This window comes from Rissa tridactyla, chromosome 4 (genome assembly GCF_028500815.1).
Source record: "Rissa tridactyla isolate bRisTri1 chromosome 4, bRisTri1.patW.cur.20221130, whole genome shotgun sequence".
NCBI lineage: Eukaryota > Metazoa > Chordata > Aves > Charadriiformes > Laridae > Rissa > Rissa tridactyla.
In genome coordinates this window covers 58,981,938-59,009,182 of record NC_071469.1, presented here as the reverse complement: position 1 = coordinate 59,009,182, position 27,245 = coordinate 58,981,938, and the positions used below count along the sequence as shown (strand labels likewise).

The following is a 27,245-nucleotide window of genomic DNA, read 5'->3' as shown; positions in this document are numbered from 1 at the left end:
ATAAAGTCCATTAAAATTGCAGAACTCACACTTTGCCAAGCTCTAATGGATCCTGGAAGGCAAAAGACCTGCGATGCATTAGCACAGACCCTACCTCTTTGGGGAATCCCGTTTGCTTCAATGAGTAACCATAAGTTTGCAGAAGTCTGTCTTAGGACATACTGAAAAAGCCCTAAATTCTGGCTTTACAAGAAGAGAGTAGTGCTGTGTTGTTCCCTGACTGCTTTGAAAAGGTCACCACAATCTTTGTGTTGACAATAGAAAGCATTTGCCAGCCCTTTAAACTGGCACCATTCACATTCAAGTGAGAGAGGAATAAATTCAACTAAAACAAGACAGCGTGAACAGGATTTATGCATTTTAAGCCACATTATCTCTGTGATCAGGATAATGTTTGTAACATGCAATGGAATGACACAGTCCCATAGAAAATATGGAAGCATTTCAGAAAGTAATTCCAGTAAAAGCAATTGATTTCTGATGTGTTAAAAGGATCTTCTTTCCCCCTGTTATTTGCAAAATTAATGCACTTGCTATGTTAATTTGAGAGATTTGCAACACTTCAGCAGCTTTTATGAACTATGATTTAAATGAGTCCTGGAATTACCAATGTGGAGACAATAAATTCTGTGCAGTGGGTAAAGTGACTTGTAATGAGGGACCTAAATACAACGTCTGCTTCAAAAGCTCATGGAACTAGATTTCAAGCCAAGCTGCCACTGACCTGTCAGCTATGCGTGATACTTTTAAATGTGCTCTTCACTGACTTTTTCCCCCTTCCTTGACACCTTCTCCTACTCTTCAGTCCCTTCTAGGGATCCTCCTCATGTCACCCTGCCCCAGTGTTTAAGGGAGGTCACTCCTCAGGTTTTTGCTCATGATTCACTTCTCTTTTCTTTCTGCACCTGCTGCATTTCTTCAGTCGGAAAGGCATGGTGGCGGCAATGACCATGATGTAAGCAGAGTCTGATTCCTACCAGACAAAAGGGGTTAAATGACTTGCTTTCACTCTTACACTAAAGTAAGGAGATGCAAAAAAACCCTTTTGAACTTTCTGTCAGTTCATTCTCTGGTCAGTTCCTGTGGCAGCACATCATCAGGACACTCCAAACTTTCATGCTGATTATAAAGTCAGACTATAGCCTTTAACTTCACTTACACTAGCCTTTAGGTTCTCACATATACAAAGCAAAAATAGAAATTCTGCACTTCACATTTCAGACTTGCCTGTCTATAAAGACAGCAAAGAATGAGAAGAATGCTTCACATGCAAGGTACTGGAAGAGCCCATCATTACTGCTCCAGACTCATTTACAATGCTGAAATATCGCATCTCACTTTGGATTCAAACCTTTAAAAATTATCTTAGGATGAAAATTATGGCAAGAACAAGCAGGTAGAAAGTGAGAATCACATTCTTTTTTGCCTTTCTGGGTCAGGCAGATCTGTCACTAAGCTTTCTAATAGAATAGCAAACACTAGTAACATTAGGACAATACAGTTTGACCTTCTCTACTATCGGATTTTAAAAAGCCCTGAAACAGAACCACCCCAGACTTTACTTAGTGAGAATTGATCTACATCACAGTAGTTTGGTTTACAGTTCAACAGACAGGAATGTATCATATGCTGCTTTGGATCAATGAAAGCCCATGCTCATCCACTAAGCACTCAATACCCTGGAAAATTTGCATGTCCTATAGATTCTATTCATTAGTATGGCTAATTAAAATGATGAGAATGTGCTATTGATCTAATTATGAAACATACACATACACATAATTTGGGATAAAATGTGGTGGCTGCACTGTTTTGCCTTTCAAAGTCATGCCTGTTGTCTTAGAGAAGGATTTATGGGAATGCCACTTTCACTGATGCCAGCTGACATACAGACACAAAAATAAATGGAGTCACTGACAAAGGGCTCCATTTCCCCTGTTAAGCCAGAGGGTGCTGTGCCTGGAAGACCAGACAAGCAAGAGGGGGTTGGCAGGGTGATTGAAGAAAGAGCATGCAGTGCATCCACTGCCACATGTGTACCAGAAGTAGGAACAGATGCGGAGAGGAATCTCTCTGGAGATTTGACAATGAACAGTTACTCAAAACGCTGCAGCTCCAGTGAGGACAGCTTTGAATTACAGGGTAGCGCAAGGTCAGAAGCTAAAAGCTTTGTTAAAAGCAAAAATAAGGATGAAGGCTATCGACCCCATCGATCAAAGCACTGTCAGAAAGGGGGTGAAAAAACCCACGGACTGGAACACTCTTCTCTACATCCAGCAGAAGTGGGAAACACAAGCCAAAAGCTCCAGAAACAGAAGAAGACTCACAAGAAAAGCAGTTCCTCTGCATCTGATTTGAGCTTGGTGAGTCAAGGATCATCAAGTTCATTGTCTGTTGTGGAAGAAAAAATAGAAGCTAAACTCAAATTCTCTCAATTTATTAATGAAGTTACTTTCAGAGTGCTTGATCCCATGAGCCTGAGGGCATACCGAGCTGCTAAACTGAAAAATACCTTTACATCCAGTGTGAGAAGCCTAGATGATCTGCATATTAAGAGGAAGTCTTCTGAAAGCTGGAAAGAGAACATTCTAGATGAGAAACCCCATGAAGAAGTAAAGTTAGAGAGTCTGAGAAGGGACGACATTGTGGCTGGAGCACGAACACGCAAATTAGAGAAATCCTTGTCCCTGGATACAAGCCCCTCTCTCAGGTCACTTGATAATGGTGCCTCACGCAGAACAAGATCTGGCTTGCCTGTAGAAATTATGATTTCTCAAAGCAAGGAAATGCCAGCCACAAAATCTGCGACTCTGCCTAGAAGTGCAAGCATGGTGAGCTCTCTGTCAAATCACTTCTTTGCGTGGTATGTGACAAGTACTTGTGCATTAACATGACTATTTGAGAAGTGTTTCTGTCTTCCTGGGTGGGCTCTTACTGTGTACACAAACTTTTCTCCAGGGTGGAACAGACATGGAGGGTTTATTTTTAGAAGCTGAAGAAACCAGCTCTAGGAGGTATGGGAGGAAGGAAAGACAGGATACAGCTCTGTAGTCTTTTTAGTTTGGTGTCTTAAAGGCAGACTTTATGAGATCAAATAAGAAAGGTATTCCTGCACTGCAATGAAGCATATATATAACGAGGTCAGTTCGATATGAGCAGTCAAGGCACCCTCAGAAAAGGGTGAAGAGAGCACTGTGACAGGCTACTCGGGTACTCAAGCTCACTAGCTTAGAACTTGCTCAGGTATCTCTAAACAGGCATGCTCAATTAGTGTGTTTAAGTACTAGCGAGAGCTCTGACATCCTGAAAATGTTGCTAAGGTTTGTGTGTCTGGAGTTAATACATCTAGATTGATAATTTCTTTCCTGGTCTTTCTGAGAAGAAACTTTAAGAACTGAAAAAGAAAGAAAAGAAGGCTGAAGTTTTCTTACATGGTCTGATCAAAAATATTTATGTTTTTAATTTTTTCTTATGAGATTCTTTGTTTGGTTGAGGAAGAGGTATTTATGCCTATGGAGGAGGGCAAAGGGAAATTGTTGTTCTTCGCTTGCATGGCATTGTCAGAAACCCCGAACTGCCAAACCTTGAACTGATATATTATGCTATTATGTCTCCAGAGCAGTAGTTGTAATCCTGCTAAACAATAAGGGTCCAGGAACTGTTGCTTAAGACTATACACATGTACACAGATGTTGCTGAAATGGGAGTCTCTACAGCTGCATTATTCTTTAAAAAGTCTATTCAAATTTAAAAAAAAACACAGAAACAAAAGGTTGTCTGTTTTCACAGAGGACTGGAGCAAGTGGGAGAACATCCCAGTCTTAAGAATTTCATGCAATCTTCAGCAACCCAAGCTTAGAATTTTATAGGATGCCCTTGGATGTTTTAATTATCACCTATCAAAGATGGCCGGAGGGAGAAGAGGTGAAAGATAATGAAACACAGAGAGAATTTGCTCACTGTGTCATGTCACAGCCTCACAATGGGAGCTGTCCTGCAAAGGGGTCAGGAGGCTCCAGCCTGAGCCCGTGGCAGGATATGCTTTTTTCACATTTCAATTAGCCATCTGTCAGAGCATCTTTTCCAGTGGACTTGCTCATACTGTACAGATTGGAACATCCAACCGATCGAGTACTAACTGACGAAACACTCCCGAGTGCTCTGTAATTCCACTCAGTTAATGTAGCCATCAGTCTACTCCAATTTAAGTATCATCCGGCTCTAAATCTAGTCATTTAAATTAAGCACAGTAGTTACCAAGCATTTTAACTCAACAAACAATGCCTCAGATTGCAGAGCTCAACATGAGAAGAGAAAGGAGTGGCAGGGCAAAAGCAAAAAGCAAAACATGTTCAGCCACATCTACAGATTCATGTCTCCTACATGCAGAAACTTTGACTTCAATGTAATTTATTTAGTGCAAGTCCTCACCTGAAGCCTGTCTCGTAAGAAGCAAAAGGATAACTGTACAGACAGTCTTGGGTGCCATTATTGTGAAGATATTTAAAAAGTATTTGGTTATGTAAGGTACGTTTGAATACGCATATAGAACATTGCCTAAAACTGATTCATGTTTTAGTTGCCAAGTTATTATTCATATGCAGAAGATAATCTTGGAGAGAAAGAAATGGATCCAGTTACATTGATTTAAATATAAAACCAGGATAGCAGAGGTATAACGACACACATCCTGAAGAGCGTGAAAGAACATGCTTGAAAGTTTGAAGTTAAGAAAGCTGCACCTAATAAAAAAATGTGACTTAGAAGAAGAAATCTGTGACATTGCCTCCTGTCTGTTATGTTTTCTGAACACCGCTGATGTGTTCACAACTATGACTGCACTACATTTGATGTGTCTATATTTGATCCAGACCCACTAAAGCAATTTTCAACTTTCAGACTTCTGAGAACTGGTCAAAATGTTCAGGGACATTTCTGCAGCAAGTATTTATCGGTTTGAAAACACCTGCCACTGACATAAAATCTCACAAAGAAACCACCCTCACTGTAGATCGATGAAGAGGAATTTCCAGACAGCTAGCAGGATCAAAAAGGAAGCTCCATTTAGTGACTGAAGTTAAAGGGAATTTTGATAGGTAGAAAGCAATTATAAAATACAATGGACATGACATGGACATTCTGGCCATCAGGATGAAATTATTTCTCATTTCTATGAGATCTAAATTTGGAGTCACTGGATAAATAATCAGGAAAGCAAAATTATTTAACTAGATGAAAGCAAGCCTCTGAATCCACACTTACATGGAGGAGAGTGCACAACCTGAGACTAGATCATACTTCCAGGCTGAAGTGAAATGACCAGTTCAGCAGGCTGAAAAATGTGGGAAAAAGTCTGGAAAGTTTCTCAGAACTGGGAATACATGCTGGTCAGATTTTGTCAAAGGACAGATCAACACAGAGATCACCTCAAATCACACCTCAGATGTGGTGTTAAGGGACATGGTGTAAGGGAGAACTTTGTAGAGTGGAGTCGATGGTTGGACTTGATGATCCCAAGGGTCTTTTCCAACCTAAATGATTCTATGATTCTACAATTCTAAAGTAAGCAAGGTCAAGCCTGATAAATACAAATGATTTTCTAAGCTGCAGTACCACCACTGAGTTGTTAGAAATACAGTGTTCCAATTTGTTGCAGAGGATGTCTTAAAAAACAAGCTTTGGTTGGGGTAATGGCACTTCCACAAAACATTTTGGAAGTTACAACTTCAGATGCTATAAAATATGCCTGAATTGGGCAGGTGGCAAGAGGGCACAAACATGGTTTTGCTCCATAGGAACTAACGATGCTTATGGACCCATGTCTGAGAATAATTTAGCCACATCCATGCAAAGCTGCATAGAGCCAACAACATTTGCTTATTACCTAGACAGAATCATTGCATGAACGCAGAATCTGAACCCAGAGTGATGTGTCTGTGTGGCAACAAATTAGGTGGGCTTCTCAGATTGGTTTGGCACCAGCTTCAGTGTTTCTTCTATATTTGACATACTGTAGCTACCAAGCCAGCTGCCCTCCCTGCTTGTCTCACATCTCAATCTGTCCTTCATCTCTCAAATGAATTGTACTAGTCTCATCAGCCAGCTCAGGCTGATGCTGCAGCCACCTGGTAGCACCTGGAGAGTCACTGATGCAGTCATGCCACCTCCTGTGTGATTTAGTCTAAAGGGCCAAACTTTGGCTCCATATAAGAAATTTGATTCCCTACTGTAGCCTTAGCAAAACTATCTGAAAACAAAATATTAATTCTCGCTCTGATTTCAATCAATGTATGCCCTAAAGTATTTGATTTATTTAATTATAACCCTCAAGACAGAAAGGGACATATGCCTGTGACAAAGGTTTGCATCCTTATAAAATGCAGATGAGTAAAGCACAAGCTGGAATAACACTCCTTTTCATTCCTCTCATAAGAAATGAATATTACAATAATTATTGTAAAGAAAAAATATGACCAATGTAGACATTTATACAGGATGACAAGAAGATTCAAAACCTGATGATGTATATATCTAATCCAGGTAGGCTATTTAATTCTTAAGGAACCCTATAGGTAGCCTACTGACAACACAAACAAGGAAAGTGATACTAATTTCTGCTCTTTCTGCTCTCTGTTATGCATGAGGATTCCTGCTGTTCATTACAGGTTATCTTGCAAGAAGAATGCCTTAGCATCAGGATGGCTCTCTGAAGGTGCAAAGGCATCTTTAAAAATTTTAGCCTCACACAGCTGAACTTTCCACGCATGAAGGAACCTGAGGTAGAGTAGGACTGTCCTGCAAAGGCGGTGGTAGAATGCCATAACAGTAGAAAATGCAACTGATCTTCCATTTCTAAAGAAACTCAGTTTCCAGGGCACCCAAGTTCTAACAGAATCTCACTGAAACAGCAGACAAGATGGTGATTTTTGTTGCTCTGGGCCAAAGCTCTTTTATACAAGAAGGCTTTCAGTCCCCTTTCAACCCTTCCAGCCTGCTACCATGCTGTAAAAAAGGCAATTGTTTTGTTCTTGGATGAATGCCAAATCTTTCATTTGGATTTACAGTACAAGGATGTTTACAAGTAAGATTTGGGTTCAAATACATTATAATGCAAAGTATCTGTTATTTCACTGACTCATGCATGCAATATGCTAAAAGATAAATAGTAAGAGGTGGTACCAGTAGCGCAGAAAGATGAAGCAATTTGCCCAGGTCAGTGATCAAGCAAGCAGCAGAACACAGGCCTGAACAGCCTTCCAGTGTGCTACTTTCTGCTCTGTTCCTGCTCCTTCAGTCAGGCAGAACAATATAGAACTACCCTCAGTAGCAGAAATAATGAAGCTCTGATCCACAGCTCTGGTAACTGAAGGTTACTAGAGGAAGGTAAGAAAGTGAACTGTATCAGATGCTTCAGTTCTTTAGCACATGACATGCACATGACAGATCATATCATTAAGGCTTCATATAAGTCTCTTATGGCAATGGAAAATGCTACATGGCCACTTTTCCTGGTTCCCTGGCTTCTCTCTTGCCATGTTATCCTGCATAGAATCATAGAATTGTTAGGTTTGGAAGGGACCTTTAAGATCATCTAGTTCCAACCCCCCTGCCATGGGCAGGGACACCTCCCACTAGATCAGGTTGCTCAGAGCCCATCCAGCCTGGCCTTAAAAACTTCCAAGGATGGGACTTCCACCACCTCTCTGGGCAACCTGTTCCAGTATCTCATCACCCTCATGGTGAAGAACTTCTTCCTAAAGTCCAGTCTGAATCATCCCATCTCTAGTTTTAATCCATTCCCTCTGGTCCTACCATTACCCGACATCCTAAAAAGTCTTTCTCATAGGCCCCCTTAAGGTACTGGTGGGCCACTATAAGGTCTCCTTGGAGCCTTCTTTTCTCCAGACTGAACAACCCCAACTCTCTCAGTCTGTCCTCATAGGAGAGGTGCTCCAGCCCTCTGATCATCCTCGTGGCCCTTCTCTGGACACATTCCAGCACGTCCATATCTCTCTTGTAGAAGGGGCTCCAGAATTGGACGCAGTACTCCAGGTAGGGTCTCACGAGAGTGGAGTAGAGGGGGAGAATCACCTCCCTCGACCTGCTGGCCACGCTTCTCCTGATGCATGACACTGCTTAGAAATTTGCTCTCCTCTGCCTTGCAAATTGGAGGTGACCATCAGGCTGTCAGTAGTCTGAAAATACTTTTTCAAAATAGATATTAAAATACACCATTTACTTCCTTTACCAAAAACTTGACTGAACAAAGATATCTGTCACTTCTTTTCATCATTCAGAAACATTAGACAAATACTGCAATTTTCAGACTTCCTAGCTTTAAACTCATTATCACAATAAGTGAACTTAGCCACTGAGCTGCTAACAATATAAACCCTAACAACTTCACTCTGTTATTTTTTCTTCATCTGCAGATCCCTGAAAACAGTCTCTGTGTCTGGTAATACTGCATAAGAATCACAGGCCAAAACAATTGAATTTGGGTGTGGAAAGCCAAGTAACACTTCTTTAGTTAATTGGGGCCACAGTTCCTTGGTATTTCCAAGGATTCCTATTGCATCATTATAACCTTTCTCCTTCTGATACCAACACTGACTGTTTTTCTAATTCTATACACCACTATTATGAAATTGTCACTCTGGGTGCAGTAGTAATGAGTAGTATTGCAAATGTATGCAGATGTGTACACTTGGAGCTTCCATAGTAGGCATATTAGCTTCATAACATCTCATAGGTGTTAGGTGGCCAAATACTCTAAGCTATAAAATCTTAGATGGTTAAAACAAATGGTAGTGCTTTCTGACCCTTACTCCATCTGAAATCAAAGTCAAACCTCATTTTCCACTGATCAAGCTATCTTAAATATCTCCTCGATCTCTGAGAGGACTTAGCTGTGTTACATTTGAAGCACGTAGTCATACCAGCAGCAGCCAAGCTGGGGCAAGATGGAGCTCAGCAAAGACTAACAGTCCAAGTATTTACCCAGCTTCATCAGTTAAATATAGGATGCTGAATCCTCTCCTTCATTTTGTTTGTGACATTTACGGTACAGTCACAAGATATGGGAAGCCAAGAAGGCCATGTGCAATTTCATCTATAGTTAACACCTCTTGTCCCAGTAACGTGGCATTGACTCCTTTTCCCACTGCTAAGAGGAGTGCAGCACAGCGATGTACTGTAGGAGAGATCAGCATAATGTTTTTAGAGCAGCAGATGTGACATCGTTTTACAAGCAACAGTATGAGCAGATGGTGTTTAGAGAGTTCTCCTTGCCTGCTCTAAAACACCTCCGTTGGGTCACTAATGGATCCTTCGTCTAGTCGAACACAGTGCATAAAGCTACAATGTTCCCAAGATGACGCATATGGTCATTTACAGCTTCTCAGCTCATCAAATACAAATTAGATCAAAATCTTCTTTCCAGAGCACAGACATCGATAAGCCAGTACTCAAAAGAGTAAGCTATTTATTCAAGACAGGATAAAATAAAGACAGTCTGAGCTGCTTGACAATAAAAAGAATGTGTCTTCAATGAAATTAAGTATCTCACCATAAAGCCTGCAATTTTTGAAGTTAAGATTTGTACTTGGGTTGTCCGCCCTCCGCCCCATCCCCATTTTTAGAGAAGGGGAGCAGCAAGTCAGGAGGGACATGTTCAGATAAAGGAACAGACGTTGTTATTATAATGGTGAATTTCTGCACAGGTTTCAGGGCTCCATCCAGAACACAAAACCATTTTCCAGCCAAATCTACTATTGCCTTCAGAGGGGCAGCTTCCCAGCCAGAGAAAAATGCTGAGCGCATGAAGTTCACCTTGATTTCGGTATCTCTTGGCACTGGCTATAGGAAAGCAACATTGTGAATAAAAAAATGTTTAGTGTTTCTTTTGCAGTGATTTTTGTTAACATGACTTTTCCCTGTCCTTTGAGTTTGAAAATCACCTCTCAATTGCACTCTCTATCTTTAGGTGCCTTTAGAAAGAAATGGTACTTTCAGAGTAATGGAAGCTAAAACAGGCTTATAACAATTACCATCAGCAGAGATGCCTGAAAACTGCAGAGCCAGACAAGGGAAAGCAAAAGAGCAAGAGGTAGAAAAGACCCATAGATCTTTCTTCTCTGGCCCAGGTTTGGTCTAAAAGCCTTTCTGTGAAATTTATGACAACAGGTTTTAAAGGTGTTTCGACCCATTTTTCACTTCTTCCTTCAGCCAGCAGCATGTGTTTGTCATGTTTATGAAATGTTTGGGTTTTTTTGCCCTGCCATAGCATGGCCTTGGTATATCACAGAAGCAGAAGACCTCAGCATGTGTCCCGCAGACATACACAATAATTAACAAAAACATTAAAACATTAAAACAAAAACATTAAAACAAAAAAAATATCTGAATTCTACCAAGAGAAGATTCAAATACAAAGCACTGCCCAAAGCCAGAGGTTGCTCTGATTCATTTTCCATTTGTGAGTAACTGGTATTTTTGCCCCACTCATTCTAAGGTTTTTGGCTCTATTAAAATTCTGCCCACTGACGTACTGCATACAATGAATAGAAACACTGATGTAACCTTGCTCCTCTCCCCACTGTGCTCTAACATCTAACCTGAGTGAAATAAAAGTTTCTTCTTAATATGAACCTAGCACACCATGCATTTTGGAGACTAAAAAGAGGGAGTTAGTATTACATTACTCTGCAAAAGCTGCACTTGGAATACTCTGTTTTCTCTGTAGGTCTTGGTGCTCCATGGGTTTTAGTCTGACATCAAAAACCGTAGCATTAAAACTTTGAGACCAACAAATTTCAAAAGCAGAAACTTTTATGAGTTACAGGATGGATTAGAGTGTTTTATACTAAATGTTGGCCTCAGAAATGAAGCCTAACTGCCCCAACACCATGAATCATGCCTCAGAATATCAGGAACTGCTGGCTTTGACCTCAGGTCTGATAAGGACAAGCAGGACCTCAGTTTGGAAGCTGTTTTATATTTATAAAATACATATTTTTTTCATAAAGCTCTAAAAAAATGGCATTTTCACAGACTAGCTCAAACTTTTTTTTCAATGGCTTCGTCTTTGCAAAGGGGCTTAAATTTGACCTTCTCAGATGAAACTCCTCAGTGCCAGGAGTTTTAGATGACAGGAAAACACATCTTGTGGATAAGCAAGAAGCAGCAGATGCCATAAATCTTGGCTTTAAAACAGTTTCCCATTATATTCTCATAAGAAAGCCAGGAAAAGATGGGGAAAAGCATTAAAAGGTAGATGCAAAACTGATTGGAAAATGTTGTTGAGAGGGTAGTTCATAATATTCAGTTGTGAGTGGGTTCTCAGGGGGACAAATACTATTTGGTATTAGCAAGCAGATGCATTTGCTTTGAGATACCGTTGCTGTCTATGTACAGAGAGTAAATAAAACAAGCAATTCTGCTCATTTGTCTGATTTGGAAACTACAGGAGCACATTTATACCCCTGTGTAATGCTCTTGAGAGGATGCTTGTGAAATTTCCAAAATACTGACTCTCCAACAATAAGCAGGCACTTATCAAATTTAAAGGAAGCTTTCGTATTTCTGAAAATCAGCCTAGGTGGAAAAGCCTTCAACTCTTTTTTTTCTATAATGTAGAAAACTTATTCAGTACCTAGACTGGGCAGAATTTGTTTAAACATTTTGCTGTGTCCACCATCCCTGAAATCAGAATTGTATCTACAACTAAATTTGCTTCCTTTTTTACTACCAAAAGGATATTCCAGAACTTGTTGTGAGCTTAGCGTTGAAAAACGCACGTAACCTGGATACAACAGCATGGGAGTATTTATTGCTGAAGAGCTAGCTCATAGACTGTAGTCTCCAAAGCCTTCTGTTATGACACTGTTGACCACCAGCTCTCAATTTCTGACAGTAAATTCAATACCTGCAAAGATAAACCAAAATTATTCAAATGCACACCTGTATCTGTCGAGCTTATAAGCTGTTTGCATTAATATTTGATGTTAGTTGGGCAAGAATGATCAGCGATATGGCAGTGTCTGCCTCCTGCTCTCTGCTTGGATAGCGAGACTGTTTTAAACAAAAGGGAACGAGGAATAAATACCAGACCTGCTTGTACAGCAACACTTGTTCTCTTGAAAATAGAGACATTTCCCCAAAGAACAGCTACTCCCTAGATAACTGTAGTAACAAAAACCTGCTGTGTGAACGCGTTTAAAATGAGCAGCTATTGAGGTTTCAAAAACTGGTTCACAACCACTTATTTCTACAGCAGCCAGCCAGACCTTTGCACCGCTTGCTATGCTGCGCTGTGCTGCGAGCTCACAGAAAGTACCAGACACGTCCTATTTCTGGAGACTCAGAGCTGAATCATAGTCTTGCAACAAGAAAATCGGGACCGCCTGTAAGCCAGCCGGAAGAAACAAAACAGCAACAGCCGCTGGTGAACAGTCGGGGGGATGGAGGGCACCAGTAGGCCTTAATGGTCCTGACAGACTGAGGTGTCTCCCTCTCTGCCCACAGCCCAGGACGCCATGTCGGCCCCCTGGGTCCCTCAGTCCCTGCCCCAGTGATGTCCAGCAGGGTGGGTCTCAGCTTCCCACAGCCCTGCCCTGTCCGGCCATGGGCCCTGTCAAGCTATACCCAGCTGCAGGCCCACATCCCAGCCCAGCCATATCCCCAGGGAGGTGCCCAATGCCCGGGGCCAGGGCAGCCCCCAGTGCCCCTCTCTGCCTGCCCTGCTCCTGGCTGGGGCGGCGGGACAGGCCCTGGCTGCCAGGCCCTGCCATGACAGACCCAAGGGGGGCCCTGTGGCCACTGGGCCCCAGGCCATCCCTGGCCCCACGATGGAGCTCACAAACACAGGGTGGATGGAGGCACTCGCCTCCGGCTGCTCCAGCAGAGCCGACCCCCAAACAGCAGTGGAAGATAAAATATTGCCCAGTACACGAGAGGAAGGAGCAAGGAGGAAGCAGAATCGCCATACTGCAAACCATACAAGGTCCGAGTTACTCAATCATCATAAGAAATTTATAAAGTGCTAAAATTGTCTTCATGGGTGCCCATATTAAGCAGTAAAATGCAGAAAAGACCCTGCATTTGCCTTGGATATGCCCGTCTTCTCCACTTCTCAGTATTTTGAGGTTTCCTCTTGTATTTTTGATGTTGTAGTAAACCAAAATGGATGCTAAACCAGTCATCAAAGTTACATGAGGGAAGTGTACAGTCCATTACAATCAATGCAGTTAATTAAAGATACAATTAAAACAGAAACAGTAATGAGAATTGGAACACAATAAATAATTAAAACAAAATTAGTTTGGCTCTTTTGTTGAGCCAGTCAGTCCCCAGTTAAAAGTAAATGGCTTTTTACTTCACTGATAGCTACAGCAGCAGATCTTACACAGCTCTAAGGTCTCCTTCCAGTGTTAGGGTCTGTGTAAGCTCCCCCTTCCCCCCCCTTCCCCTTGCTCTCCCCACCTTCCGCAGCCAGTCCGCCGTTCAACCCTCAGTGCTGCAAAACTGGGAGCTGAACTGGGGAGTTGCAAATCAGAGCAGGAAAGAAGCATATGGTGGTAGAAAAATAACAAAAAGCCTGTTAATTATTCCAACAAAATATGAAACATTCCCCTACAGCAGGAGGGAAGCTCTTGGCAAATTATTATTTATCTGTTTATTTATGTTGGAAATAGGCAAGGGCAGAAAGAAGTAAGACTGTTCCCCTCACAAGCTACAGGCAGCTTTTTTGTACCTTGCTCATAACCATTTTGGAGTGTAGGAGCTAACATTGCAGGAAGAAACCTGGGAAGGAAAGAGGCTTTGTTCTTCAAACACCAGGCCTTCAGAACAAATGCTGGGTACTAACATAGCTAACTGCTTCATTTCCGAGCTCAGGTCCGCAGGAATCATTTTTACAGGTTATTGTGTCTCTGTCTGATATTACCACAGCAGTGTTACAGCTCTATAAATTGTGTATTGACAGCCACGGTTGGTTTCCTGCTTTTCTTGTATTCATTCACATCTTAAGTGTTCCTTCCTTCCTTGAAGGAAATAAATCTCTCCCCCATGTTGGGAAATGTTAGTGACAAAGAGCAGGGTGCTGAGAAGAAAGTTTCAGCTTTCACTTTCTCATTGAATAACCTCTCCAGTTCTTTGAGAAGGAAGAAACAAATGAACCCTTCTGGCTGAGTCACTATTTAATAACACAATAATTAGCTAAACATGATGACAACTAGGGATTAATTATTTTCCGCTCTTATTGGACTTCTATCACCAGAAGAAAAACAACAGGTACCTCTTCTAGTATTTTAGTACCACAGATCGACAGCTTGATTCTTGCATTTCTCAAAACTATGAAGCCTGATAGCTATAATAAATATTAGCATGCGTCCTCTAAGCTATAATGGAATTTTATGAAGGTGTATGTACACTGCTGTAATTTGTCAGGAAGAACTAGGTAACAAATGTCTTTTAAATTCTTACTTTCTGTTGAACAACAGTTAACACCACAACTGCTCCAGTGCTGATTGTTGTTTTGTGTACCAACAACTATTTTCCAGATAAGCATTGATGCAAAATGTAGGTAAAATTTGCCATAGATTTATAGGGATTAACAGTACATACAAAACCCTTCTATTAAATCTGGACAATAATGGAACCTCCTGAGACAGATGAAAACTTTCCTGAGATGGTCAAAGCAAGAAGGGTCATAATACTGGCTTTTCTTACAATTGCCTCTACTAGTTTATTGTGTAACTTTGGGTAAAGGCCCATCTTGGCACTATCTCAGTTTCCCTAGCTGTAAAATAAGAATATTAAAGTAATCAGTTTTGTGTAGCGTTTCAAGATCCTCTCATAAAATGGATGCATTACAAAAACATACCTTAGAAAGTTGAAGGAATGCACTCATAGAATGATCAATTAATTCCCTTATCTGCATAGTTTGAGGAGTCCTTGTGCTAATATATACCAGAAATTTTTCCTATACCCCTGTAGTTCTTAAAAATATAAAACCAAAGTACTTGATCTGTGCTGCTTAGGAGCATTTCTGTCCTTGCTGTTCTTAATTGTTTATGCCTTGCTTTGGTTTCTTTTAAAAACTCTTAAGAGGTAGCCTGTTACTGAAAGCATGATATCTTTTCCTGAACTACGGTAGAGAAAATTAAATTATGATGAGTGCTAGAATATCATATAATCTTTATATCTGACAGGCAATAAATTTAACAACACTGTGTGCAGGCGCTGCAAGATGCTTATAGGTACAGGTATTATGTTAGTTTGGTAGGAGCATGGCATAAACTTGCTTGAGGCACTGAGGGACAACTGAGGCTTGTGCTTACTGTCACAATACCTCAAGACATGGGAAACTGTTTATTTCACTCCTTAGTTTCCTAAAATTATTTAAAGTGAGAAGCCATTTTTGTGGGGAGTTTTGCATAAGCGTCACTCCCAGGTCCTTCTCTCAGCAACTAAATTAGACACACATTCGCCGAAAGAATTACCCGTTTCCACAAACCTCTGTACACCTTTCTTTTTTTACCAGAGCAGACAAGTTGACACTGAATGGTGACACTAATACCTTTTTGTTATTTTACCCTTAATATAGCATATGAACCTCCTAGTCATAACAGAATTTTACAAAAGCATTGATATGTCCCTCTAGGATAACAGAAAGAAAAAACAAGGGAATGACTAGTTTCTAGATTGCTTCAGTTTGTTGAAAGGAAAATTTCTGTGTGTCAGTAAATGGTTCTTAGCACCAGACCAGCAAGTCTGGTTCTTCCCAAAGTTACCTATACCCTATTATCACATTAACTCATTCTTTTTCTTCCAGATGAGGGCATCATCTCTGTAAGCCTTAGTAATGACACAAGTGTTATATTTTATTTTCTAGGGAGATTTCTTGGGTATCAAACATAGCTTATTGATTTGGTATTGGATGTGCACAAATATATCTGCAATGCTGTCTTCATTGGTTTTTTAAGGGCAACTAAATCTATGAATATATTAACTTACATGAGTGCCATCTAAATTTCTCTCCCCAAAGAAATTATTCTTTTGTGCTTATGTAATTCCAGTTGGGTTGTATGTAACCAAAACAATTAAATCAAGTCCATCTATAATGTCAGTGCACTGTAAACCCCTGAAAAAGTTGATCTACATGGAATGACTGCATGATGTAGCAAATTTAACTGGCTTGTCTAAGGTTTATCGTGACTGTTCAAGACTTTTTTGCCAGCCACAGCCCAGGACTTGCAGTTTCTCTGAACTGTAAGGCTGATGCGGTTCAGTCTTAGTTCAGTCACAGACTTTCTATATTTGCACTTTCCTTTTATAGCTCAAAGTTAAAAATATCTTACATTTCTATGTCAAGTACAGCACTCAAACCCCTGTAATGCAGTTTTACAGTTAAATTACTGTGTCTGGATTAACTGGAAACTATTAACTTCAGTAAAAGTGCAGCAGAACTTGCTACTGTCAGAAATAAATCTACCTTTTGATTATCTTGCTTTCCATTGTCATCCGTTACTTTCACAGATGATAGGTGCACCACTAAAATCTTTTCCAGTTGTCTTCTGTATTTCCAAAAATACCTGATCTAGCAGACCTTTGCACTGCTCTGCTTCTCTTTATAATTTCTGTAATTTTCATTTACAAGTGGTGCAATGGGGTGTTCCGTGATGTCTTTAGGCCTACAATACTTCACATAAATTCTCTTTAGTCAGTGATGCATTTCCACTTAATAGAACACATTAAAACTTAAGTGACAGCCACGTTAGTGTTTTATATTAACACTTTACCTCTCAAAATATCAAAAGCAGAAAACAAAAAAGAGAACTCAGAGAAAAAAAGAAACAAGTGGTAAAAGAGTTATAGCTTTTCATGTACTTCTGGCATAAAAATCTGAAATTATCTAACACTGGGTTTTATTTATTAGTGGAAAAATATGGTTTGAAGATTATGACAAATACTGTAAGTAGGAAAGACTAATGATACTTGTGCTGTTATTATCAATGTATAACAAATTATGTCCACTGTGGAACTACTCATTACTGAGACATGAAGTCAAAGGCAAAGCAGTAGGGTTTCGGAGCGTGGTCTTGCAAACACACGCTGTGGGTCATTGTGCTTTCTGATGTGTTAGGCAATGAAACAAATACAGGCAGACAAGTAGTTGCATGTGCTTGGAGTCACCACTCTTCCTTATTCTTTGGGTTGTGTACCAAAACTGGATGAGATGCATGTGACAGGTACTGCTTGGAGGTAAGAGGGGAGTAGCTTTGGGACTGATTCCCAGGAGGTAAATGATGGTGGTTTCCCTGGGTTGTCATCACATATGAGCTGGTCAGCCTTGCAGCCTGGAAAGCTTGCAGAATCCCCTATAAGCTTGTCTGTCCGATGGAGACACATTCACATCACCCCAAACCCTTGCCGCCAGACACCTTCCTGCCCATCTCATCAGCACAGGCACTGCACTCAAGCTGCTCAGTCCTGAAATGCCTTGAAAACTTTCCAGTTAAAGCTCTTGTCATGGACGTGGAGAAAGTTTATATAGGAATCAGGGAGCAGGGCACATGCTGTTGAGGCCACATTTATCCAAGCCTTTAATTTCTTAATTGAAAAGGATGATGTAGCTTTTCCTTTCTGGACCTATGGGAGAAAACCTGGCACTGCTAACAACCTTTGTAGACAACATGATTTGCATAATTTCACCAAGAATTAGATGCTTTAATTTCTGATGATAAAGAATGTTAAGAATTCCCTTTGGTTAAAAATAGCTTTCTCCTATGACTTTGGTTATTAATAGTTTACCCGGCATTGATTTAAAATGTTTTGATAAATGTTCAGAAGTTCACAGTCTTATATTTGATCATTTATTTAACTAAACTACTTAGTATAGAGATAAGAATGTCTTCAAAGCAACAGATCATTTAAAACTCTATCTACATAAGTTATTTATTAGAAGTGACTTGTAATCTTTTGGTATAGTTGGTTTAAAAAATGTTCCAAAAAATCTTGCTGCATCTTTTCTTTTTTTCTTTTTTCTTTTTCTTTTTCTTTTTTTTTTTCCTTTTTTCTTTTTATTTTCTTTTTTTAAAAAGAAGTCTTGCTTACATTCTGTTTGGCTCTTTTGGAGCTTTATTTTGGCTCTTTATTTTACGAATAGGCCTTTTTTAACTTTGTTTGAACTTTTAAAATACCTTTTTATTTTAAGTTGGCATATCTTTCTCAAGAATTCTGAATAGGAATTTCAGTAGTTCTTTCTGGTGTTTTGCCTTCAGGCTGTTCATCTGATAACACATTTCCATTATTTATTTTTGCATTTCCTCCCCCAACCTGCTTTTCCTCTTGAATTAGCAACATATTTAAGTAGAAGAGTTTATGTCTTCTTTTGCCTGATGTTAATTTCAGGCAAACTCCCATGCTTCTGTGCCTACATACAAGTTCTCAGTAATCCTGATTCTATGTCATGGGAGACTTCAGATTGCACTCTCTTTCCTACCACTGTCCTGTCATGCTTTTTATGGGAGGAAAACCCAGCTGCCCATTCCAGAAGGAAGCAATGGGGTGCTTCAGTCAGGTCCTCAATCTGAACAGAGAGGAACCAGGACGCAAGGACACCCCCAAAAAGAGTGGTTGCACAGCCCTCATAGAGCCTAAGTTCCAATTTATTCTGCTAAGTAATTGAAACAACCGATTTCTCAGTCTGAGTCTTGCGTGATCACAGCAGGTTGGAAGGAAGGAATTAAACTATGCTTATAGACAATGTCAGCTTCACACTCTGGCCAACATTCCCCAAAGGACTGACAAGTTTAAAAGAGCAGCTGTAACAGCCTTTTAAAGACATTTGATTCAATACGACATGATGCTTTTATTTAAAAAATGTACAGAGATATACAATACCAATAAAACACTTTTTCAGTGAATACAGAACTGAGTAACAGCTCTCTAAAGGGTTGTTTCAAAGGAAATCACTTTACAAGGATCTCAGAAATCAGGCCTAACAAAATCAAGCCTTTTCGTTGGTGATTGCAAGGAAAACTTTTAAAATTATTATTAGTTTATGGATAATGCAAACATTCACAGTGCGGTAAATAATGATGAGATTAGAGCAAACAAAATGATTTAACTTTTAATTTTTTGAAAGAACATTAATATAGTCATTGATAAAATTATACATCTAGGTGTAAGAAGGAAAGGTCATACTTTTAGTCTAGAAGACTGTAAAGCAGACTCTGTTGAGAGTCAAGGAGCTCTGAGTATGTAGCTGAAAAGAAGCTAACAAAACCTTGGATTTAAAACTAGAGGGACAGGAACATTGAAGAGGTATCTTCACCTCTGCGCATAGAATAGGCAAGATCAATGTTAGAAAGACTGACAAAAAATTCAACGGTGGCACAGAAGAGAGACCTGAGAATTATGCCACACCAGAAGAAATTCATGTGCATGGAAATGGGTTCAAAGAGGGCACGCTCCATGGTCATTCCAGGCACAGAGGGAAGGTTGACTGGTGTGTAATTCTCCGACGTTTCCTTCTCAAAGGTTTCTTAAAGTTAGCGTTCTCCAAATCGTTCCAGAAGATTGCGTATGCTACTTCTACTAGGTCCTGGGGAGCTCTGTAGAGAAGGTGAGCTCCTATTAGCTGAATCAAGAATTCAGAAAGGAGTGAGAGAGAAGTAAAGTCTTTTTTGTCATTCAAAACAAGCTGAGAAAAAGAAACTGTAAGACTAAATAGTCCAAAAGGTTAATAAAAGTTAAAGGTTAATAATAGTTAACACAGTGACTAGTGAGTTATATTTTAGTGATAATGTAGAAAAAAACAGATAAAGAGTGAAGGAAAAAAACCCTTAAAGATAGCACAAACTTATCAGGAAAATCAAGAGATGATAGATTTAAAGGAGAACTAACAGAACCGGATGAAGGTACAGCAAAAGGGAAGGCAAAATTCAATACTGACAAATCCAAGTGTGCTTGGTGGCAAAAAGCCTATATTTATTGTGGGGGAAAAGACAGAAACAGAACAAAAAACCCTCATGGAAAACCCAGTAGGAAGATTTGTTGAATGCTACTGTCATCAAAAAAGTAGGTAGAAAAAAAATGTAATTTTTGTGACCATATAACTCTGGTCTAGAGTACGAAAAAATTTCTGATCTTCATCTTGCCAACACCAGGCATGAACAGAAGGTTTTAAGGAAAGAGGAACTAAAAGTAGTTAAACAATTTATTTAGGAAGAGACAGCGAAAAGAATGGATTAAGTTTAGGAGAAACATATATAAAACCATGGGCAGAACAAAGATTGTCAGGTGCTCCAGTTTCTACCTTCATAATGCAAGAATGAAAGACTCAAATGACACAGAAAGGCGATAAATTCAAAACTGATAAAAATAAGTGATTTTTAAACAGAATAAGTTGCATATGGAGCTCATTGTCACAAAACAATCTGAAGGTCTAAAACATCAATAGGAATCAGAGTAAAGTTAGACATTTATCTGAAGGTATATAAATCCTCAGGCAGCAAGGTATAATCCAAATTCTACCTGACAGGAGTTAGAAAGTTAGTTCCTACTTACGGGTTATTCCATAATCACCCGCTCTGTCACTTTATATATTTTCTTGTGAAAAAGTAGGGATAAGACCTTTAATTTAGATCCTATGATACCAGGAGCCATAAATTCTAAAATGCACCTCTGGAGACCACTGTTGTGGAAGATTACGAAAGACGAGAGTGCTTAGGACATCACCAAGCTGAAGACAACCCTATACAGTGGTAACCAAATATAGAGGGATACATGACACCCATAACACACATTTTTGCAGGTCTATTCTAGCTTTGAAAATGTAAGGATATAAACAGGCAATGTTAGCAGGGAAGAGAACTTCTATTGGGCCAAGTGATACAGCTGGGGGAAGAAAACAACAACAACAACAACAAAGCCTCTTTATGAGTTTAAACCTTTGTTTCTTCCAAATAAAGTTTCAGAAACATCATGGCTTTTCTGTTTGCTTCTCAGAAGGTACCAACTGGTATAATAAAATGTATCAGTTCTCCCCATAAAACTTGACTAGCTCATTTCATATGTCAGTTATTGCTCTAAAGAGAAAAAAGCAGCTTTGCTTTTTGAAAGAATGACCTGACAGGATGAAATATTTCTTTTTGAGGGTTCCACAGTCATAGCCAGGCTGCCAGGTTGACCTCACTGCAGCCTAAAGAGGAGGTGGTCTGACAGCCCTTTCTAGTGATGTCTGAAGTACAAGCATACAGGTAAATCCTTGCTGTCCCTTTTGGTTTAAGAGAGAGAAGAGTGATGTCATCCTCTCCCTGATAAATACTAATATAAAACTGGAAGTTAAAGTGAATATTCTATCCCACAGGAATATGCCTGTTGGATGAAACTCTGCAAACAGTCGAATCAAATAGCGAAAATCACACAGAGATCAACAGAGAAAGAATTTCAGTCTACAAATTTAGATCCTTTCCCAGTTGAAAAAGGACATCGGAGGATGGGCCTTCTCCAACTGGCTCCGGTACTTTCCTACAGCGTATGTGAAAAAAAGGCTCCTGGCATGTTGACTATAATTATGCAGATATATTAATAGTATATACTAAAAATTCTGCTTTTAGTCCTGAGCCTTTTAGTTTCCGTTTACTCCTAGGTTTTCTAGACACGTCACAGAATAATAGAATATCAGGTTGGAAGGAACCTCCAGGATCATCTAGGCCAAACTTTCTTGGCAAAAGCACGGTCTAGACAAGATGTCCCAGCATACTGTGCAGCTGAATGTCCTTTTCAAGCCTTTCCCTATTTTAGTTAGTTATCTCAATCCTTTTCATTTTAATACTTCATATGAATTTTTTGGTTCAATGGATTCTTTATTCTGCCACACTGGTCACAGTGCTTCTTTCCCTGGTTCTCTTCCCTCAGTGTCTTATGTTTATGCTGTTCAAAAAACAAATGTACAACTCTATGAGATGATAATATTCTACTTTGAGGTCCAGATTCTCATTGCGACCCTTTCTTTTTTAGACATCCAGAAAGCTATTTTAAGAAAATACCCTTACATACTTTGTAGTTGCTTATATGCTTTACTGTTTAGTGATCTGCCTGTCCCCAATTTATCAGGCTAATTAATTTCTCAGGCAGATTTTCAGCACTAGAATCCCATCTACTTTGCTACAAAACATTTGGCAAATGCATAGCTTCCCTTTCTTTGTTTCTGCATAAGAGCAATTATTTCACTGCTTGATATTCACAACTGTATTGTCACACCAAAGATCGCTACCAATATAAATGTGCCTTCAGTTTAATTTATACCTAATTTAATGCCCTGTTTCCTTCCATAGTCAGGCATAAGTGTTTTACAGATATGAGACTGCCTGTTATTCTTTTACTGAGTCCAGCTCCTTTTGTCTCTGAAGATTTCACAGTCCTTGGTTCTTTTCTTCTCAGCATATTTGTGATATTAGGAAGCGCTGTTTACAGCCTTTGTTTTACAGGTATCAATACAGAGACACTAAGACAAATCCATCTCCTGATTAGTCTCATTGTCACACAAAGAATGACTTGAAAAGCAAGATTTGGGAAGCTAGATGAAATGGAGTCTTGAACCACAGCAACATCTTCCATCTTTGATACAACAAATTCAGTCTAAATGGAAAACAAAACCTTTAACAGATACTAAGTATATTTCAGTGTATAGAACTTAACAAGTTGAATCTTTATCAGTTGTATTTTCCTTGCCTTGTTCATCAAATCAGTATAGCAATAATACAGCTCTCCCAACTGAAATAGGATTAGGACTGCAATTGTCATTGCGTGAATTGTGATATTTGTAGTGCAGGTACACTCTAAGCTACAGGATAGATGGAGTTTTAAACCCAAAACCTCCACATGTGAGTACAGTTAGTTATTTTTGCAATAGCAAGGTTCAAGAGGCTTACTGAAAGTCACAAAGGAAGTAACAAGTATATCACAGAATCACAGGATAGTTTGGGTTGGAAGGGACCTTTAAAGGTCATCTTGTCCAACCCTCCCTGCAATGAGCAGAGGTTGCTCAGAGCCCCGTCTAACCTGACCTTGAATGTTTCCAGGGATGGGGCATCTACCACCTCTCTGGAGAACCTGGGCTACTGTTTTACCACCCTCATTGTAAAAAAAAAATCTTTCTTACATCTAGTCTAAAATCTTCCTTCTTTCAATTTAAAGCCATTACCTATTGTCCTATTGCAACAGGACCTGCTGAAAAGTTTGTCCCCACCTTTCCTGTAGGCCCCCTTTTAAGTATTGAAGGGCTGCAATAAGGTCTCCCTGGAGCCTTCTCTTCTCCAGGCTGAATAACCCCAACTGTCTCAGCCTGTCCTCACAGGAGAGGTGTTCCAGATGAAGGAATTGAACCCAGGTTGTTAACATCCGCTTTGCTGTTTGAAACACCAGCTCCCTATTTAGCTGACTTCTTAAAAGAAAGTCACTATGTCTCAATTTAACCTTGACTGGAAAGCTAGCATGTGGTGACACTATTTATAGAGCATCGCTCATTAATTTATTAGGGTCCCACTCAGACATTCCTTGTTTCTCCAAACCTGTGCAATATCCTTGAGTCTCTGCAAATGCCTGTCCTTGTTCATATGCCTTCCTGATGCCCAAACCTGCCGTTCTCCTAGTAGTGATGGATATAACACAGTTCTAAAGATGCCCAGCCCCTTTGAAATAATGACATTTAAAAAAACACACTCTCAAAACAGCAGTTCTGATGGCAGTGGAGGAAATTCCCTTTGACTCTCACTCTCTTTCCATTTGTATCTCCCCAGAAGCTCTTTTGGAGTAATTAATAGGGACAGTCTGGTTGAAGTCACTTTGATGTGCCCTGCTGTCTCTTTCACTGCCACTTGGCAAGGAGAACCTTCCCTGGCCCATATTAAAAACATTTCTTCTACGAGCACTCGGAGTCCAGTGACTTTCTATTGACTTCTGCTGAAAGAGAGCAGTTCTGTAATGTCTTTGCAACTCAGGAAAGGCCAGAACCTCTCTGTTTCCCACCTATCTTTACCAGGTATTCATCAGAAAACCATTAGCCAAGCAAAGCACTGGAGGACACATTAAGGCAATAATAGTTCTCTTACAAATTTCATCAGTGCAACATGACATGTTTGTAGGTGTAGGCTGTCATTATTTGATACCTCCCCATTCTTCCCCTCTCTATAGCCTTTTGGTAGGCTCTCCTTAAGTTTCAGCCCCTTTTTCTTGTCTCAGTGGCAGCCACCTGGGATGTGAACAGAAGACTGACTGACCTTCATCAATAGCACTGCTTAACATATGGTCTGTGGCTCAGAAATCATTTGTAGTCACAAAGGAGGACAGTCTGTATCCCTGATCTGGGGACAAGTTTTACTGTTGTGCTAAATAATGACGCGGGCATTAAGAAAGAAATAATCTTGTTCAATAGAGAAAAAAAGATATGTCTTTACAGTCATGAAATTCCATCATCATTTTTTGCTAGTTAAGTGGTAGGATAAAAATAGAGAAACATTTTAGGCCTGTTTATGATCTTGTTTTTTCACTGGTAAATCCAGTTTGTAAAAAGCTTTCCTTTTGGACCATTGCAGTAATCATCTGACTGGCTGTGTCAACTGAGAGCACACACCAGAGAACTCACAGAAAGAAATTTCCTTGCCTTTGCAGTAACTTCTAAAAAGGTACTGGATGTCAGAGCTCTATACGAGCACACAATCAGATGTCTGCAATATTTCTTAGCACTTTCAGAAATCTAGAAGATCTAGAAGTATCTGTTTATAATTACTCCAAAAAGGCCGTAGTCCTCAATTACAGAGGACTTCATTACCTGGAGGATCCCCCTCCACTTTACTGTAGCTTTTCTTACTGATTACACGCATAGAAATTAGTGGCAGCTCTTTTCAATATGCTACAAATAGAAGTGCTTTAAATAGAAGGAAAGTTCCCTTCCTTCTTGCACTCAAGAGCTCAGGCAGGGCTGCTCTGGAGGAGACAGGCACGACACTGCCTCTCATACACTTCACTTCTGTTCTATCATCTCTTTTTTCACCCTAAAAGAAACCAATCAGATATTCTGACCCCAAATGGTCAGTTGTCCTTTGCCTATAAAAGCAATAAGGGGAAGCCTTTTTATCCTTGGTGAAGCCTCTATAATGAATGTAATAAAAAACGAACTAATGAGAATCTATGGCACTTAAAAATAATCAGTAGAAATGGATGAGAAACGCTACTCTTTGTGTAATTATCACAACTGCCCTACAGAGACTTAGCATACATGGGTTCTTTGTTGCCCAGCTCCATATAGGAAGATCCATTTTTGCTAATTCCAAGATTCCTGAGGACCTCTTTCATACAGTTTGTTCTCTTTGAACTCTTTTGTCTCTTCAGAAGCTATGGTTCAGGGGAAAAACTCCTTTTTAAAAAACGTTTGTGAACTCTCCTCCTTATTCTTCAGAAATCTGGAATTTCAGTCCCTTCCACCAAGTTCTGCCTGGCGCTATGGTCCTTCCTGCTTCATTCATTAAAAATAGCAATGCAGCAGCATGAATATATCCTTTGGGATTCTACATTAAATGCAGAGTCTTGCATCCTGAGCTGGCTTACATCTGTGTAGCCCTTTTGATGTCTCTTGGCACACCACTGCAGTTGACCCTTGTAGTAGGCATTTGAATTGATTAACATGCTTGCTCCTTTTTTCTTTCCCTCCTGCTCTCAGGGCTGCACCCTGAAAGATTTACTGCACTTTGGAGGGGTGAGGCACTCTGTGGATGCTCTCAGGACAACATAATTGCTGAATCAAAATCTCCCATGAGGATATGAGCTTTGAACTTTGCTTTCAAGATTTAAATTCTCTATTTCTCAGCATATGTATAACAGATTGTCAGAGAATAATCTCCTAATAAGATGCGTGTAGATAACCAGGGGAAGAGAGTGGAGCAGTACCTTTAAAATACTGTCTGCTAAAATTCAGGCAGTAAATCTTTAGTCCAGCAAGTAATTAAACACATAAATAGTCACATGAAGTTCACTGGGACTACTCACATACACAGTTATGAGTATAAGAATTTGCACTACTGGGATTTAGAAATGAGAATCTAATTAGTACAAAACAAAAATGGTTAGCAACCCAAACTGGGTTGAGTCACTGTCAGAACTGTGCTACAGTTACAGATTAGTACATTGTTATTCTGGACTGAAGATATAAATCAAAATTCCTTATTTCATTAGGTGTGGGTCCCAGTGTTTATTTTGCAATATCTAGTGGCATTAACATATTTTAGGGACTATCAAAGAGAAGATTCTTAGAGGATCTGTGGTTGCTAGGAGACTGGTACTTCAGTCCTGCAAATCTTCCACACTGCAAAGAGCAAACTGGCAATAATCAGGTTTCTCTGCCAGACAGCGCTCAAACAACTGAAGTTTATGCTTTATTATTCAAAATTTGTGATTTAACCTTAAATTTGTATAACAGGAAAATTTAAGAGTTGTTGAATTTCTCCAAGTAGGTATTTTACTTTGCATCTGTAATATGCCACCTTCACATCCTTTTTTAAATCAATAACACCTCATGTCTAGAAACTTAGTTTCAGCGTGCCAGCAGGTTTCAGCCAGCACAGAAAGTACTGAACTCATTTAAGACAGTTCAGAGAGAGTTTTGCCGTCCCCAGGCCTGCCATCTCCATTCCCGTGCGCACACATGGTCTGCACCCTGAGAAACCTCAAACCAGCACCTTCACCACCTGCAGCTCCCTGCATCTTTGGGGTCTCCCAGCTTACGCCTACAGCAACAGCAAGTGCATTTGTCTCCCCAGCATCTAAACAACTCAGGATACATCCACCCCCTGACAGGGATGCCATTGTGGAGTTTGTGCAACATGGACTGAGTTGCCTAATTTTAACTTCATTAAAGGAAATATCCCATAACTTCTAAATCAGAGTGATTTTGTTACAGTGTCTGAGAGAGCACAGTAAGAATCTTGGAAATCACTGAGGGCTATAATTTGGTGATGTTTAAAATTCTGTATTCTTTTTGACCCAAGAGCTATGCTAAACACAAGAACACACTATCTTTAGTGAAATAACACTTGTGATCGGAGTTGCATGAGGGTTTTGCTTTGCTGGAACATTGCCTTTAGTGCAGTTAAATAGGTATACATTACAAAGGTATTCAGCTATGAAGAATTATGTCTATTTTCTCATTCGTGACTTTTTCAGTTGATCAGTGTAATGTC

General features: G+C 39.8%; 1 protein-coding gene across 1 annotated transcript in view; it reads left to right on the top strand.

Annotated features, from left to right (window-relative positions):
- Window positions 1-2,087: 2,087 nt before the first annotated feature.
- The window catches only part of BEGAIN (brain enriched guanylate kinase associated), a 152,741-nt gene continuing 127,583 nt past the window's right edge, over window positions 2,088-27,245 (top strand). The window contains exon 1 of the mRNA XM_054199961.1: window positions 2,088-2,831. Coding sequence (XP_054055936.1) covers window positions 2,088-2,831 — 744 coding nt within the window. The remainder of the gene's footprint in view (window positions 2,832-27,245) is intronic.